Raw genomic sequence first — 18,484 nt, forward strand, 5'->3', positions numbered from 1 at the left:
TGCGTCTCGAACGAATACTCAGCTGCGCAGTGCTACAAGAAAAGCGTGTTGAGCGCACGTAGTGTAACGTATTTACCAGTATTCCATTGTGTTCATTAATATACAGTGTCAAACAATGATAACAATTACACGTACTTGTCTATATTACATCTTTAACATTGTGTTCTATGGAACTGTTAGCATTTAGATAGCATTTGTTGAATAATAATTACAAATACGACACTGTAACACACTCCATAATGTTGTTTGTCGTTACCATGGAAATATAGATCAAATAGTGTACCCATTGATTTATGACCAACTTCTACCATAATATATGATATTAGTTGAATATATATAGCTTGTTGTCTTATAAATACGTATTGACGTATATTAGTGGTCTGAATGTATTGGGACCGATCGGGGCCTCGTTCGAGATCCGTTTTAATTCTAGGGTATTCCTGGATAAGCGTCAGTTACTGCGCCCTCGCCGTTGTACTGTGTCAGTTTATTTCTGTGATATAACCGTGGCTGGCTGATGTATTGCTTCGTCCATTACCCACAACACATCCACGCATTCTACACGAGGTTTGTTATTCTCGATTTCTATACCTTAACTTATATAACCTTATAATTCGTTTAGTTGTCTGAGGGTTGGTGTTTGAAAGAGTAGCATTTTAGATATATTCAGCTTGACAATGAAATAGACAACTTTTAGTGAGTGTTTATTGTGATACAGAACACCACTCATAGTGTCAATCTACATTAAAACAGATGATCACATTTTTTCATGCTGTTCACAAAATTAAGATGAAAAATATACTCATCACACGAAAATAAGAGACATTCCCTGGTATTCAAGTCACAACTATATTCCGGGAACTTAGTACTAACTAACTGCCGAGTAAAAACAGTCGGCTCCGGGAATCGAGCCCATATCCTCCCTAATGCATGTAATATTTAAAAACTTAGTTAGATAATCTTGGTAGAACAAAAGAGTCACCTTGAACTGTGTTCGACAGTGACAAAAAACAACTTTATCTCGCGATTCTGAAGTATTTTGATGCCATGTGACCCTAATTTGTCAATTTGTTGTTTTCTTTCACATGTCTCCTCCAACTATTAGTCATCTGTATAAAAAATATTTTGCAAATGTACTTTAAGGTAATAAAAATATGTGAATGATGACCAAAGAGCAGATTTTATAACCCTGTCTTTTTTGTACGAGATAAATATCCACAAGCCTGTAACAAGGGTTCGTTTTGCAAGAGTTGTTAAAATGTGCAGTGTTGTTAAAATGCTCCGGTGTATGTGAGTACCAGCATATTCTGAATAAACATTGTGTTAGAATTGGTAGTTTATTTAGATTATTCTATATATCTATCCTCCAGATATCTAGTGGAACATTAGCTAAATTAAACTTCCAGCTAAACCAGGAGCTGAATCGAAATTGATATACCAAATGTTTTTTGCTTTTGTTTTTTTACGGTAAACGCATCGCCTGGTGGCGCTGCACTATATGTCGTAATCTTCTTCTCCCAATCGATCTCGTCCAATGTGTTCTATTGGGGGCGCTGATGCATAAACAACTATACGCACATGTACAAATAGCCGAATGCGTCACTCTTGTTGTCGGGAAACGGTGAAGGTATTTCGCAATCCGCCAGCTTTATAAAGAGCGAAAACAAAGACGTTGATCATTTCGAAATAAGCATTTAATAAACACGAAAGTAAACATACTTGTTAGCACAATATTGCTATGAGCAAATACTACGCGCATACTTCAAGAGAAGACTTCAGGGGCGTTTATGACAGCAGTGGATTTGGTGAATATTTTCCTAGCGACTCTTATATTGGCAAAAAGAAAAAACGACAATCTGGAGTTGTTAACCGAAGACGGCAGTATGACGATAGTTTGATCCAGTATAACAACGGAATGCATGATAGCCATGGTTGTTACAGGTATGGCGATCGTCTACTTATGATACTACTGTATTCATTTCAATTCTTTTAGATCTATGATATAACTTTTATGGAAGAGCGAGCATAATTTTCACTAGGAAAAACGAAAAGATAATTTAGATAGAAAGGGGATTTGGTTCGGTATTATGTAATGTCTAGCTGACAGTGACGTCGAATTTTGTTGACAGTAGCTTTAATTAATATAAGCGAAAGTTATATCGGTAACCAAAATCGGGCTAATGCCTGGAAATTTCGTGTAATAAGTGACTCAACTTAAACTTTCATTTTCGGAATATCTGAAACAAAATCATGATCTGCGATGATACTAAGTCGCAGCTCAGCAGACAACCAACTAATTTGTTAGTTGTCTGAGGTCGCATGCAGGCATATTTTAAAGCGCAGTGGTCGTCGCGCAGCGCGTGTTCAAATTTCATGTAAATAAACAATGTATTTTACATGCGTTGTATACGTCACTATGAGTCCCATATCGAACAGGACGCGGCACGACGACTGCCGCCCTTTAAGAAAGATTCGATCTCTTGATATGAGGGTTTGATCGTCGGTTCAAGTTCAAAGTTAATGATTATTGTTCTTGGGTTTCCTTGTTAACAAAGTGTGAACTCGGCGTCAATGTGATACACTCAACCCGACCGAACAGCACAGCGGGCTGTTTCTAGCCCGAGATTAGTGAATTTCTGGCGTTGGTATTTGCCATAAATGCCATCATGTCAAAAATATATTACCCACAAGTTAGTTTACCGAACCCGAGGCCGTGTTCCAACTGAGGTGTGTGTACGATCTATTTGTTTTCCTAAATCGGTGCAATTTTTTTAATTTCAAGTCTATATTAAAATAGTCATAAATATTGTACTTTCATTTGACGCGGAATTTTGGTAATTCACTGGTTTCAGTACTGTTATCACCAATGAAATTTTGGAAATTGCACCTGACATACAAAACGTTTCGCAACCGAGTTCGGATGAGCACGCCCCCACGTGACGATATCATACTACACATTCCTTCCATCGCAATATTAAATTGTTTACGCGCATTTTTGTGTTTGCATTTAGTTGTTTGTAAAATGAACAATTTGTCTTAAAACTATGAGTGATTTTACGTAATATATTAATTTATTGTACAAAAAATGATCAAAACTTTTGAAAGTATATTTAATAATAACTTCTCGTACTTAAAATATTAGCCATTGTGATGTGTTAGTATACACATTTATTGTTTTTCATGACAACGTTAACCCTTGCATCAACCCCAGCCCACCAGCACCCCACACGGGATCCCACCACACCTCAACTTTATCAAGTTACGCCCAGGAAATGACAGCTAGTAAGAATCTATTGCGCAATCTGGAGGGGCAGGACGAGAAACCCCGTATAAGGATGGCCTATTCACATGGTTATCAAATTCCTCCGCATGAATGAATGAGTGCTATTTAATCACTATTTATATTTGTATTCTTATCGTCAATGATACCAAAAAACGTCAAATTTTGTACTATAGTGAAATCTGCATATTTCACGTTAATATATTAAATCAGTTTTATGTTATCTTACGTCAATTGTGTCTGCGGAAGAAAATAGTGCCTAATCAGCTGTATAGCTCACAGTAAGGTCATTCTCCCTCTCGGCTCTACTTTCGCTAAAGATGTCTAACTACGATGAAGCGAGTGATTCTAGGTGAGCTAAATATTTTGAAAATTCTTGACGTGCTTCATTTTCACAATTCCGAAGTGTAACATATATTTTGTCGTTATTAATTACAGAATGTGTCTGTTCATTGTTTCGGCTAACAATGATATGGAAGCCTGTAATTTCACAGTGCTAAAGAGGTTGGTCGTCAAACAGGACCAACATGGCGGATGAGAAAAGCACGTGTAAAAATGCCGGTTACCATATGCCTATTGAGAAAAAAATAGAAGTGTATAGGCCTTGATAGTTCTTCTGTATTTTCTGAAAGAACTACAGAAATGTTTCGGTCACGTTGGCTGTGAAAATAATTGTATTTTAATGGTACATGTTAATTTCCACGGAAAAAATGTGTTGCCGAGATTGCAGTCAAGATTTTTTATTATCGGATGCAATTTCTATCACTAAGGTTGTTATCGTTACGAATATTTATGTAAAATTATGATTTTTCCTTTGTGAAATATAGATTTCATCGTATAGTTGCTGTTTAATTGTTTGTTGCGACACATGCACTCCGTTTCCGTGGTACATCGCCAAGCTTCAAGGTCGACACCAGTCTGACGTCAAATGAATGAATAATCCAAAAAAAGAGTCGTACTGTGTTGAATGTTTACTGCTTTTAAGTCGCTATGCTCAGAAATTTGTCATTGTGAATTGCAGGATTAATATGGATTTATTTCATCAGGTTGATTTCATGGTGGTGAATCAAACAGTTCGAAATGTGTGCTTTTTCCCTAAAACGAACAAAACGATAATTACTCTATTAGTATTACTTTTTTATTGGTCTATAAATCATATCAGGAGCAACTAAACCATTTCCAGATATATGTATGATTTTTCCCATGACAAATTCAAAATACCCCCAGTACAAAGGAATATTGTGAACTTTTTATCTGGGTTCCTAGCATAGAGTAGGGTCTTTCTTTTAGTTTCCTAACTAGTGAGAGTTTGGCAATATCAAAACCCTCTCGTCCATGACCTAACCCCCCCCCCCCCCCCCCTCAATTTAGTTGTACATGTAGTTGTTGAAGACAGTTATCTAAACTGTGTATACAGTTAAAATCCGGAAGGGTGACATTTTGGGGTTAGGGTCCTTAAAGAACTCACTAAACAGGTTATTTTTTTTCACAATAATCTATTTTATTTTGGTCTTGTAGTTTTTCAGCATGCTGTGCCATCTTCCTGTAATCGTAGTGATGTTTTCATAGCTAGCCCATGGAACTAAAAACACTAGGAAAGAATGTCCGCTTTTCCAAAATAATACCATCAGTACACGCTGGGCTTAAGATTGACTTTATGTATATATGAAACATTATTCAATGCGATAATTAAAACAAAAGAATAATCACATAATCTAAGCATTCAAGTACTAGTATTTAATCTATTTTCTTTCTCGTTCTTCTTCAGTTCCATGACAAGCCTAACAAAATGCAACAAATTATTCACTGTTGCACTGTCCATACAGTATAAGTATTCGATAACAAGTGTTAGTGAATAAAAATACTTGATGCCGTTCCAGAAATCGACTAAACAATATTTTCAATGACCCCCCTCCCCTCCCAAAATGGCAGTTTGATTGAAAATTCTTTCATCCCTGAAAATAAGAAAGATGCACACTGAAACTTCTTTTATTTACAATTTGTCTAATTATCTTAAGCTCGTATTGTATTTTATGTTTGGTTTTAATTTAATTTTGGTAATTTATTGAACTTCTTAAATACTGCTTTTAGTTTTCCAAATTTCTGTTCACCTCTACTAGTAGTTTAACTAATTTAAGCCTTAATTAATGAAAACAAAAACTGGAAAAATCAAAATGCAAATGATAATGCATGCATGCATACACACAAAAATGACAACATTTTTATCTGAGTTGCATTTTGATCTGTTGATTTCACTACATGTCATTTAATGTGGCAATTAACATATTAACCCTTATCCTGACTTAACCAGATAAGGGTTAAGGTAAAACGAGTAAATTAACAAATGAAACTTATTTTACCTATTTGCGTAATAGTCTTCTACAGTGCTAACTGTGTGTTTTTTTTATGAACACTGCGAGTGATTGTGTTAGCAGACAACAAATGATGCATTATTATATATGCTACCTTTAATTGTTTTTTCATTGGTTTACTCTAAAAATTTAAATGTAAATTAGTATTCTAGAACTATTAGTTTTTCAAAACTAATTATTTGAAAGGGGTAGAAATTTTAGATTTCTTATGGTTATCAACAATTTTGCATTTGGACCTCCGAAGATTTAAATATTTAAAAACATATTACTTGGGCACCAATGGAAGGAGTGATATGCAGTCAGCTTCACAACGGGTTTGACAACAAGTTGGTTCTGTTAATTGTTAAATTAACAGCTGTATCCAACTGCAGTTCTTTGTCCATTCACTTTTGATCTACTTGTTTGAATACTTGTACTATGTTAATGTAGTGCCATATGGTTAATGTAGGGTTGATTTACAGTTTCTCATATACTTCCTTTGTGGATAATATGACCTTGTAGCTTGGCAAGTGAGTAGCTTTGTGCAAATCGTCACTAGTGTACATTAACACAGGGGAAATTTTATTGATGCTTGTTCTTGGCAGGTAGATGTTTGTAGTCTGTCCAGTTTAGAAGGAAAATGGTATTAAATTCTTCATTAATATTCACTGAATGTGTAGATGCATCAGCTTCTGGATCCATATTGCTGATATGCTTATGTTCTAACTACATTACTATAAACAAAAGTATACATCTTAAATTTGCCATGTATGTATTAAAATGCATCTAATTTGATTTTGCTTAGGAGGAACACTAACTACAATAATAAATAGGAAATTTTTTGTGTATACTAATATTTGAAATATCGATAGTCAAGTTTGGTAAGTTGTCTGTACCTATTTTTCTGACATTTAATGTTTGCCTGTTCCAGGTCCCAGGACTGGGGTCCAGGCCCTGACAATAGAAATGGACAACCCCAGGATGCTTCCAATGCAGAGGAGGGCCCAGGAGGTATGGAACCTGAAGGCACTATTGAAGTAAGTTGAACTTCAAGTAAAAGCTACCTTTGAAACATGACAAAAATTAATCAGTAAATCTTTCAAAAATTGTGTTTTTATGGAGAAAGAACGTGTTCCCAAAAAAACATGTGCAAAATGATCTAAAAAGTGGTCATTTTAGAACATTTTCCGTGTGATCCATGTAAACACATTCCATGGATAAAATTGTACAAATATTCAGAATTCTCCCATTTATTTTTAGCATATGTAGTATATAAGGCCATTGTGTGGAAAACCTAGTTCGGTCGGTGACCATATATTTTTTTATCAACAATTTGGATATTACAGCAACCTAACCACCTTTTGCTGCATTTTGAGGATTTCTGAATATAGTTTTTAATGGAAGCAAACTACTTTAACACGAAGTACAAGCTTAATCTTTACAGTAATGCATCTTTCAACTTGATTATCAGTATTCAACTCTCCATTCACCCTCTGCTCTACAATATACAAAACCATAATTTTTAGATAGATTAGAAATGTGTTGCTTTTTTTTTTTGCAGAGTAACTGGGATGAGGTAGTTGATAATTTTGATAATATGAATCTGAAAGAAGACTTACTCAGAGGCATTTATGCCTATGGTTTTGAAAAGCCGTCTGCAATTCAGCAGCGTGCCATTATTCCCTGTTGCAAAGGTAAGTGAAAAAAAAAACGTCCAGTTATTTGGTTTGTGTAGTATTCCATTGGATACCTTCATAGGATCCAATTAAAAATACTTAATGGGAAACGAAAACTAATTTGTTTAACAGTGAATCTGCAATTTTGCCATGTGCCAACCTGTCTATGTGTTCACTGGTGATATGCAAATAAGTATGATATTTAATGTTGTTCATATGCCTTCGTCTTGATGTTTGAAATACACTTTTACTCTGTGATGTTGATATAAAAATACAATTAAATGGGATAAACAGTCGTTCACAGTGGTATAGTTATGTGTATTTGTTTTAAAAAGCTCTTGAATTTTGTTTTGTATGCTGCAGTTGGTATCATTATTGCTAACACTGAGCGAGTTTGTGTGTGAATTGGATAGAACATCAAGTTAATCAATCACTGAACAGAATTTAATGGTCTCAAACTTTGCTTGCACTTGTTCAAAAATTGTAGGTGCCGTAGATGTACAACGCTGTGATTTTTATAAAGTCTGGAAATGTGTGTAATAGACCCCACGGCCTTGTCCTGACATTTTTGTAGTATGGGATATATTTTTTACTTGTGATGTGGTGTATTCATGCTGCATTTTCACTCGACCACATGATACACCTCATCACTCATGAAAATAACTTCCATACCCTGCAAACATGGTTTCATGGGGTTCTGTCATATTACCTATACTGTCTTGTTACAATGCAATTCCAACGATGACATCCAGTGAGGTTGGCCTTCACTTGGCTCTGTCAGTGTGGCATACGGGAGCTGAGCATATTTTGCATGATGTATATTCCCATTCCACGACGTTGGAGAACAATCTTGTCCCCGCTGTCATCATGTTTCAGCATAATGTCAGTGGTGTGGACAGATTCTTGCATATTCCCACTCCTTCTCAGAGTTACTATGTGACCATTACTGAGGAAAGAGACCATGCAAGGAACAATTTAACATGGTTCATGTAGTAGTGCAATAGTACTACAAATCACTTACAACTAACAACAATGGAGCAGTGTAATAATTTTGATTGTAAAGTAGTTAATTTAGTTAATGGCAGTTTTGTTGAAGCTGCATTTGCTCTATTCTAAGCGCATCTCTGTTGCTACTTGGCAACAAGGCTCTTTAAAAGTGTGGTGTATGCATGTAAAAATGAGTTTATTATTCATGTCACTGTTTGACATAAACATAAGTTTAGTAGGAAAAGCAGAATTAAGTTTTGGATTATTTATTTTCAGGTAGAGACGTTATTGCTCAAGCCCAGTCAGGTACTGGCAAAACTGCCACATTTTCAATTGCTATCCTGCAGCAGTTGGAAATTACAAGAATGAGCAGCCAGGCTCTGATTCTTGCCCCCACACGTGAATTAGCCCAGCAGGTTAGTATAGTAGTGCCATCCAAAACATGCTTCAAAACTACTGTAAATGCATTAATATTTCACTGGGTTTTAATTTCGCTGATAAATAAAATCCGCTATATTAAATCTACATGACATTGTTTTCTTAAATTTGTGAAATTACAACAGTGAATATGCTCAAAATAGTAAAATATCAGTGAAAATAAATTTTGATTTTGATGTTATGGTCATCATCATAATGCTCAGTAGTGTTTTTTTTTTTTTTTTTTGATTGTATTGCATGTGATTGGTCAAATAATCATTCATGTTGTGTGACTTGATACATTTTATGACAATAGTTTTGCTTGTTGCTCTGCAATTTTTATATCCTTTTGAAGAAATGTTCGGTGTTTTGATTATTATTCAAGCTGGATTTCAATTGTAGTTGATATCATAATTAGAACTTTTGTTGCAGATTCAGAAAGTGGTGATTGCTTTAGGTGATTACATGGGTGCTCAGTGCCATGCCTGTATTGGTGGTACAAATGTTCGTGAGGACATGCGAAAACTTGAAAGTGGGCAACACGTGGTGGTAGGAACTCCAGGTCGTGTGCATGACATGATCAATCGTAGAGCTCTAAGTAAGTATTCGACATTCAAAACTGGCTTGTGTATTTTTCCTTTACATTTATCTATTTTAAAGAACCCTTTTCCTGAGTTCTCTTGGGGACAGATGTGCAGAATAAATTTGCACATGCGCACATTTTATATTGCATTGTTGATGTACCATCAGAATTCAGAAAAAGGATCTTAATTATCTTTGCTGTTGAATGTCTTTGATTGTGCGCAGTCAATGTAAAGCAATTTCTGCCATGTTTGTCTGCATGGTTTACCCAGTACTGTAAAATCTGTATTAGAAACCGCGGCTTCTATTAAAATGGTACAATGCAACAGAGAGGATACGGCTTCTATTAGAGCGTCTACACATATGAGAAATGGTGAATTTTTGGTTCTCAATTGTTCAAAAAGAATGGGTGCGACTTCTATTATGGATGCGGCTTCTAATACAGATTTTACGGTACTAACAACTATCCAGGAAATAATCGTGATGGCATTTATTTGTTCAGTTGAATTACTGATAATGTACGCTTTACTGCCTTTCATTGTCAACAGGTCATTGTAGCTTACCCATGTATGGTAGTCATATACACACAGATACAGTAATTTGGAAAAGTAAAACTATGTCCAATATCTCCAACCACACTTCTTGACATGACAGTTAATTTGTGTTTTGGAAGAGATGAGCTCACGAGGAAATAAACACCCATCCCAAAAAATGGAGTTGGCTCATAGGTGTTTAAAATTACAGCTGACTTGTAATTCCAACGATGACATCCAGTGAGGTTGGCCTTCACTTGGCTCTGTCAGTGTGGCGTACGGGAGCTGAGCACATTTTGCATGATGTATATTCCCATTCCATGACGTTGGAGAACAATCTTGTCCCCACTGTCATCATGTTTCAGCATAATGTCAGTGGTGTGGACAGATTCTTGCATATTCCCACTCCTTCTCAGAGTTACTATGTGACCATTACTGAGGAAAGAGACCATGCAAGGAACATTGTTAATTTTTGGTTGAATAAATTAAATTCCTATGTGCTTCACAAATCAAACAAAAATTTGTTTTCAACTCTTTCAGATGTGAGCGATATAAAAATTTTTGTATTGGATGAAGCTGACGAAATGTTGTCGAGAGGTTTCAAAGATCAAATCTATGATGTCTTTAGGCTGTTGCCTCACAGCGTACAAGTCATACTGCTGTCAGCTACCATGCCAGTTGATGTGCTTGAAGTGACTAAGAAATTCATGCGTGATCCAATTAGGATCCTTGTCAGAAAGGAAGAACTCACCCTGGAGGGTATTAGACAATTCTATATCAATGTGGAAAGAGAGGCAAGTTTTTAATAATTTTGGCACCCTAGGGTCAAAAGTAGAAATGGTGATCCGGAGTCCGTGTGATCAATTAATACCCACTTCTCTAATATGTAAATTAACCGTCTTGTCGAAAAACTAAACGTGTTCTCCCGGGGTTCTTGATGCATCTCTATGCAAAAGAACTTAAAAGCTTGCAAAATTGTGCGTATGGTCCACCACAACTTTACATGCTTTCCCAGCTTAAAAAAAGCATTGCAATGATAGAACATTAATTACATTGTACCGTATTTATCCGGGTATAAGCCTCGGGTCCTGAACATGGAAAATTGCCAAAAAATAGGGGTGGGCGTTTGCCAGGAGATTCCTGGCAAAAAACCTGAAAATTTGCGATATTGACAACACGCAGATCGAACTGCGGTAGGGAATAGAACGGCAAATGAAAACATGCAACGGAAATAAATGAACAATATGCAACATAAAGTGACAAATTAACCAGAAATAATAAAAATCTACAGTGAGAAATCATTTGAACTAGGATTTTCCCGCCGACAAGCGCGTGAACTCAAAATGAATTAAAATATCAGGGGTTAAACTGCGTAAAATGATTTCCGGTCTCGACAAATTACGAATCAACTGTCATACAAGATCAATAATAATTTACAAATTTACACAGTAAAAATTATAAAAATTCATAGCTGTTTAAAAAAACTTCTCAGATCCTTATTTGTACGTTCATTGCCATCTTCGTCAAACTCAAAACCCTGAAAGTCCAAGACGGCGTCACTGTAGCCATTGAACAAAATCCCTACAACTTCTTCCTGAAGTTCGTCGATATCGTATCACACAATTTGGACTTAGCACTTTTAATCCACGAATTTAGCAGTCTGTCAGCTTCGCACTTTTCATTCATGTCTAATCGCAATAAAGAGACAGGAAAACTGGGTCCCCTCTGCTGCGATGGCACACAATGCTTTTGTTTACAATCTGGCAATCATCTTTGACCTTTACTGATTAGCATCACTACTGGTATTTCATCATAAAGGTCAAATCGTGACATTGCTTTCTTGTTAGATTCGACGCTTATCAATCGCAGTGAAAGTTATCATTCATCAAGTTCCGGCGTTTGGATTGTGTCACTATATCGCGGATATCGTGGTGGACTTGAAATAGGAAGTTTTTTTTTTAAATCAAACAACAAGAATAGTTTCCATGACAGGAATGCAATAGCGGTGATAAAAGATGGTAAAAAAGTTGGCAGTCTTCGGCATGACATTGCAAAATTGCTGGCCCCAGTTATGGATTCGCAAGCTGCTAGCACATATTTATGAAGCCCAAATAACGCGATTTCAACCACTCTTCCAGGTACGGGTTGCTACAATATTGCAACATTGGTTTCATTGTCGACAACGCTAAAGCCAAACGAGTGCGACACTTGATTACCTGGTCTCCTTATACGATTTGCTTGAATCGTTTCTAAGGAAGCACAAACCAAACGACTGGCCCTTTTTAGGGCCAAGACATATTTCAAAAAAAAAGAACTACAGTTTCTGCTTTAATATATATTTTTATAGACTTGCTGACTGTTATGATTCTGAAAAAAAAATAAGCGGTGAACACGCTGCCCTGAAGGCAAAAAGCTGTCACAGCTATTTCGCGTTCACCCCTTGTTTTGTGCAAGAAACAATTATATTTAAAATAAATTTATAAGCATCACGACAGACTTCAAGAAAGTCAGCTGTTAATACAACCACAGTCAACAAATAGAAAATAGTTTTTTGTAATTTTTTGTGTAGAAAAAGACCCCCTGGGCGTGTGCCCGGATATGACCTCAACTTCTTTATTGTGTCAAAAGTGGGGGGTGTGCGTTTGTCCAGGCATGGGCTCTTACCCGGATAAGTACGGTAAAACTAAAATTTTGGCTGATTATGCTGGGATGTTAGCATTTCCTTAATATTCATATTTAATTCATTGGCAATAAGAACTGCAGCGTCGTTTTGAAATTGAGATTGGCTGCACTGGAGCAGGGGTGGGTGAAAACAACTTCCCAGCTTATAATGCTGTAAAAAATGTGAAACTGATTTGTGAGAAGATATAAAATACTAAAGCTGAAAAGCTCGAATTAAGCAATTTGATTTGGCTGACCTGAAATTTAAAGTGGTATGTACTGAATCCAAAATTTAATTGGGTCTCGATTTTATTTTTCGTTTATTTGGCAATTCAATTAATATATGACAGATGTGTTTTAAAGCCTTTTTCCAACTAGTAATGTATTCAAATCAGAAATAAATTTCCTGTAAAATGCATTCATGTTGTGGTATTGTACTGTACTGATTTTTCCATTGCAAAGTTTCAAAGATACACCTGCTGTGCAGTTTTGGTGTTGTAACCAAATAAAAAAAGCAAGTGAGCAATTCAAGATTCAATTCAGGGTTATGGGAATCTGGTGATAAATTTGGTCATTAATGCTACATTCATAGTTAAGTTTTTACTAACTACATGATATTTTATTTTTTCAGGAATGGAAACTAGATACCTTGTGTGATTTATATGAAACTTTAACTATTACTCAGGCCGTCATTTTCAGTAATACAAGGCGGAAGGTTGACTGGCTTACTGAAAAAATGCAGGGAAGGGACTTTACAGTTTCATCTTTGGTAAGTTAAATTATAAGCAGTTAATAACGGTTGTGACTTTATTTTTGCTATGATACATTAAAAGGCTAAGACAACATGCATATTTTATATTATAATACCGTAAAATTCCTTTTTGAGGCCGCAGCTTTAATAGAAGCCGCACCCCTAACTTGAGACATTGTTTCATGTTGAAATTGACAAGTTTTGATCCCAGGGAAAAGTCTGCAATATAAGCCGCACCCCAAACTTTCACAAACCAAACAGCCACCACATATTTCAGGAAAAGATGTACCATTTAATTTTAAATTAAGGCATAATTTTTCGAACATTTCAATGATTCCTGACGCTTAGATTAGAGTCTAATTAAGGTTTTCCGTAGTCATTGACGCTTATTCCAGAGTACAGGTTTATTGTGGGTAACGTGACTGGGTAAACTGCGTTTCGACAATGAGCTGTTATTATCTTCAAAAGTGTTAAATTCTTCTTCAATCTTTCGAAAACAACTAATTTCTTGATTTAAAAAAAATTATGCCGTTTTCCCATCAAAATCAAAGCCAAACGATCGCACTACAACAACGGTAAATCTCTTCCGTGTTTCGTTTACCATGAGGTCGCTGAACTACTTTAACAAATTTAAATGAGCTATGGTAATTTAATCACTTTGGCACCATCCAGCGTTTCGGTTGGTTAATTAGCGACTTGACCTATCAGGTCAACATAAGTTTCAAGTCACTAAAGATGTTTGAACTAACATGGCGGATGTCGTATCGGATCGAGCATTTATGTGACCAAGGTCATTCGCTTGCGGTGAAACTAAGTTGAATTTTCACAACAATTCAATGAATTTATTTTTGGGGCATTATTGTAATCACTACTGATAATAATCAGCAATCGTAACACTTCGAAAACAAGCAAGTTATTCACTTGTGTGAAACGCAGCACGACCGTTACCGTGATCATTTGCTCCTAAGAATGCATTCGTTTTTGTTTTGACTTCTTTTAGAATATATACTTTTCGTTATCAAAAATAAGAAAATAAATATAAATTACATTAAATAATATACTGAGTATTTTTTTCGTTATCTTTTTTTTTTTTTGATTGACTTTTTTTATTTTAATTTCCCCGATGTCTAGATTAAACATGGAATGTACAGTCACTCTGCCGGAAGTCGAACATGCCACAATTGACTGTGTCAGACGGCTGTCTGCACGGTTACTAAAAGAGTGACCGGTGCTAACGAATTAGTCTATTCAAGAGTTGTAGAATACAGTACCGTAATCTGCAAATGCATACAAATCTATTTGTAGATATTATTTATTGTGCACTATGTTATACAGTGTGAAATTTCGTTTGTGTACAAGTTTGTCTGTGTGTAAAAATCCGAAAGTGCCTTAGAATCGCAACAAAGTTGCAATCGTGTGTTGTGCATCTCATTAGCATATCATTATCCCTTCTGGCCTTTGTTTTCTGAAAAAAAATCTCACTGTTACCGAAGTGAATGCTCTAATTAAAGCCGCACCAAGACTTCACGCATCTGAATTCGTCCATTGAAAAAATGAATTTTAATTAAAGCCGCGGCCTCAAAAAGAACTTTTACGGTAATAAACCCCACCCAAAAAGTGGAGATTAGGTGTTTAAAATTACAGCTGACTTGTAATTCCAACGATGACATCCAGTGAGGTTGGCCTTCACTTGGCTCTGTCAGTGTGGCGTACGGGAGCTGAGCACATTTTGCATGATGTATATTCCCATTCCATGACGTTGGAGAACAATCTTGTCCCCACTGTCATCATGTTTCAGCATAATGTCAGTGGTGTGGACAGATTCTTGCATATTCCCACTCCTTCTCAGAGTTACTATGTGACCATTACTGAGGAAAGAGACCATGCAAGGAACAATTCAGAAATGTTAGTGCTGATTTGGGTTGCTTTTTAAAAGCGGTATGTGTGTGTTTTTAGTCTGTTTCAGACATGGTTTGAAATGTGACTGTCAATGCACTTCTTTCTAGTCATACTGCATTCACATTGACAGACATACAGGTGATGCATTGGACCCATAGACATGTGCATGTAACTTGTACTGGAACATTTATATCAACAGTAATACCAAACAAGTGAGCTTTGTCAATGCATCTTGCTGAAACCATAACAAAGTCGACTATTATTTCTTTTCAGCATGGAGACATGGACCAAAAGGAACGTGATATTATTATGAGGGAGTTCCGTTCTGGTTCCAGTCGTGTTTTAATTACCACTGATCTACTCGCACGTGGCATTGATGTCCAGCAGGTATCATTGGTTATCAACTATGACCTGCCTACCAATAGAGAAAACTACATTCACAGGCAAGTATGATAGTCAAAACTTTCTTTGGACGTGTTTACTCTTATAGTACTATGTACGAGAATGAATGCCTCTTGTTTGTACTGCCACATTTGAAAAATGTTTTATTAGTAACGCATGTTGTTTATGTGAATTAGAAATGTATCTATGGTCAAATAAGTAAAAGATTCAATATACAACTAATACATATTTTGGTTTTATATGCATTTTTATCGGAGATGTGCTCCAAAGAAAAACAAAACAAAACAAAACAAAACAAAACTTGTGCATACTCGGTGAAGAAATTTTCAAATGGGAGTTAATATGTTTTCAATCTATACACACTCTAAAACTTTCTTCAAAGCACCTATGTTGTAGTTGTACCTACCAGCAATATATCTGGTGGAATGACAATGACAATTTAGGTCGTCAAAAGAAAGGATATTAAGGCATGGTATTGTGGGTGAGAGGCAGATAGACTTGTTCTCATGTCTGTTATCTCAATTTACTGTGCAACATGTACATTATTTGTTGAAAAGTAATAATACTACGCTACTTCCCTGATCATAAGCCCCTCCCACCCCACCCCACCCCTCTATTTCTAGACATTTGAGAGCATCCCCAATTATAAGGACAGAGTGACCAGTGTTGACGACATTTATTAAAGTATACATTTAAAAAGTCGTGATTGTTACTGTTTGTTTCATGCTCAACATTAATGTCAGAGTGCATGGTGAACGTGCGCAACATGGTTCGAACCCTTTCCGTTGTTACTTTACATAAAGAGTTTGTTTAGAATAAAAATTATCCCACAAGAAAGATAATGAAGATTTTGTCTTTGCCAGTTTTCCCACAGACCCTACTCCTTTTTTTTACACCGTAAATCGTATTGTAATGAAATTTGTGTATTTTTATGAACATGTTACTGACTACTTTTCTTGTTTTTTTTCTTCAAAAAGACGTATTATTCCCCCGAGCTTTGGCATGGTAAACAAAAGATGTAATTTGGATAATTTTTCGTTGGTGCTCAAATGGTTACAATGATAAACCAAAAAAAAGTCTAAACCCACCCCAGGGAAAGCCCTTATTTCACATGTTGAGGCCCTGGGCTTGTGGTTGTGGAAGTATGGTATTTATAGCAAGAAACCAGACCTTCAGCTGTTACTCATACTCATCTTTCATACATTCTCTTTCGATAGGATTGGACGTGGTGGACGTTTTGGCCGTAAAGGCGTAGCCATAAATTTTATGACTGAAGATGATGTTCGCACTCTTCGAGATATTGAACAATTTTATAATACTCAGGTTGATGAGATGCCTATGAATGTTGCGGACTTGATCTAGAAGCATTCGGATTCGTGATTCTGTTGTCAGTTGCAGTACGACTATATGTTATTCAAATTCTCTATTGAATAGTCCTGTGCGACCACTGCTGCTCCAAAGGATTCTGGATAACAATTATTACTGTGCTGGCAACGATTTGACAGTGACGGATCCACATTGCTCAACATCACAACCAGCTTGGTTGTGAACTTTTGGAATATATATAGATTTATTTTAAGTATTCGTGTGACGGCCTCAAAAGTGCCCACAATCCGGTGTGACAGTTAATAATTCAGTGAAAAGTTGTGCTAAAACACAAAAGGGTATTATTATTGGTTCAGTTTGCTGTACCTGTACTGTTATTTTTTTTTTGCTTCCTACATTTGATATCGTATTTAAGTTCACACATATAAATAGTAATTAATGTGAAAAAAAGTGATATATTGTAACTTGAACAATACAAAGGGATTGCTCACTCTGCGACACCCTCGTATTTCGTAGAAAACAAATTTTTAGAGCCTTAGTTGTAGATTTTGGCATATAAAAGTAAAAAAAATAGCCCCTTGATATTCACTGCTGTGAATAAACTGGGCACTTTCAAACATTTTGTCACAAAAAACATTGTATATGTATGCATATTGTCAAATAAAAGGGTAAAAATGAAGCCTGGCAAATATAGAAATTGCAGTGGAAGGCTTGATGTTAATATAAAATTGCCTCTTTGTAAGATGTTCAACCCTAGGTATATTAAAAAATTAATTTACTTCCGAAAACTTGTGTAAGCAATTTATTTTTAGTCCTGCTCGCTGTCGTGAAATTGGGACGCGTGTTCAAAACTGCAGACCTATGGCCATTTTGTTTGAGGAAATACAGTTCAGGATCTATATATCTGACATCCATGCACCATTCAAATTTCATGCATCCCTTATAATTCATTGTCTGCCTGCACGGTGTTACGTTTGGACATTCCTCTCAGTCCTCGTAACACTGTCGTGTGGTTGCAGGATAGGAAGTTTACCAACCAATAGAAAGTTTTGTTATAATGACTGCCAAAAAGCACTTGCTGCTTTGCATTTCTGATTTCAGCTTCATGCAGATATGTTGCATTGACATTAGCTTTGAGGTACAACACCAACTTTTCTATAATACTCAAGTGGTGATAACATGATTACCATGCTTGGTGGTCGCAAGGCTGGTAAAGCATACGATTTACCATTTCCAGTGAGACTAAAAACTAACACGTCAGACTCTCCACCAAGTATAGCTTTTGTTTGAATATCTGTAAGTTGCATGATGTATAGATATTGCTGGTATTGCCTTGAAATTCAAGCAAACTCAGCTTCCACTGCACAGCGACTTTTATTCTCGGGGTAGGCATTTTCACCACCTGGCAACCATCACTGTGAAAAACAAAAGCCAAAAACTCTTAGAAAACAGTACTTTGGGATGGTTATTGACATTACCTCGTATACAAACACATTTAAATTTGGTTGTTTGGGATGTTTTTTGATTTTAGCTATTTTCGACGGGCGTTCCACAGCAGCTCGCACAGAGCCCATAGAAATGCGTGGTGCGAGTCTTTAATAGCAACATGGAGTGTCTTG

General features: G+C 36.1%; 1 protein-coding gene and 3 non-coding genes across 6 annotated transcripts; all 4 read left to right on the forward strand.

Moving 5' to 3' along the window:
- The first annotated feature begins 1,669 nt into the window (after positions 1-1,669).
- On the forward strand, positions 1,670-17,593 carry LOC100369745 (eukaryotic initiation factor 4A-I-like). Of its 3 annotated transcripts, none has more exons than XM_085499503.1 (9): positions 1,675-1,941; positions 6,563-6,668; positions 7,193-7,325; positions 8,571-8,710; positions 9,144-9,309; positions 10,367-10,620; positions 13,119-13,256; positions 15,411-15,580; positions 16,757-17,593. In XM_085499503.1, exons 1-9 carry the CDS (start codon positions 1,739-1,741, stop codon positions 16,899-16,901), a joined length of 1,455 nt encoding a protein of 484 aa, XP_085355629.1. In that variant the 5' UTR covers positions 1,675-1,738; the 3' UTR covers positions 16,902-17,593. The 3 variants fall into 3 exon arrangements, with proteins under 3 accessions (XP_085355640.1, XP_085355629.1, XP_006825894.2); XM_006825831.3 differs by lacking the exon at positions 1,675-1,941 and adding an exon at positions 3,543-3,632; XM_085499514.1 differs by lacking the exons at positions 15,411-15,580; positions 16,757-17,593 and adding an exon at positions 14,370-14,535 and having other exon boundaries at positions 1,670-1,941.
- On the forward strand, positions 8,043-8,283 carry LOC144344472 (small nucleolar RNA SNORA73 family). Its single transcript, XR_013419186.1, has one exon. It is a non-coding gene; the product is annotated as a small nucleolar RNA SNORA73 family (small nucleolar RNA).
- Positions 10,051-10,291, forward strand: LOC144344474 (small nucleolar RNA SNORA73 family). The gene has a single exon (XR_013419188.1). It is a non-coding gene; the product is annotated as a small nucleolar RNA SNORA73 family (small nucleolar RNA).
- LOC144344473 (small nucleolar RNA SNORA73 family) lies at positions 14,896-15,136 on the forward strand. The gene has a single exon (XR_013419187.1). It is a non-coding gene; the product is annotated as a small nucleolar RNA SNORA73 family (small nucleolar RNA).
- Positions 17,594-18,484: the final 891 nt, after the last annotated feature.

This window comes from Saccoglossus kowalevskii, chromosome 1 (assembly GCF_978046115.1).
Source record: "Saccoglossus kowalevskii chromosome 1, keSacKowa6.1, whole genome shotgun sequence".
Taxonomy (NCBI): domain Eukaryota; kingdom Metazoa; phylum Hemichordata; class Enteropneusta; family Harrimaniidae; genus Saccoglossus; species Saccoglossus kowalevskii.

Excerpts from the sequence above, each read along its gene's own strand:
- LOC100369745 (XM_085499503.1), top strand. The coding sequence starts at position 1,739 with ATGAGCAAATACTACGCGCATACTTCAAGAGAAGACTTCAGGGGCGTT. Across the intron at positions 6,669-7,192 it reads AACCTGAAGGCACTATTGAA|AGTAACTGGGATGAGGTAGT; the intron begins GTAAGTTGAACT and ends TTTTTTTTGCAG. Across the intron at positions 8,711-9,143 it reads CACGTGAATTAGCCCAGCAG|ATTCAGAAAGTGGTGATTGC; the intron begins GTTAGTATAGTA and ends CTTTTGTTGCAG.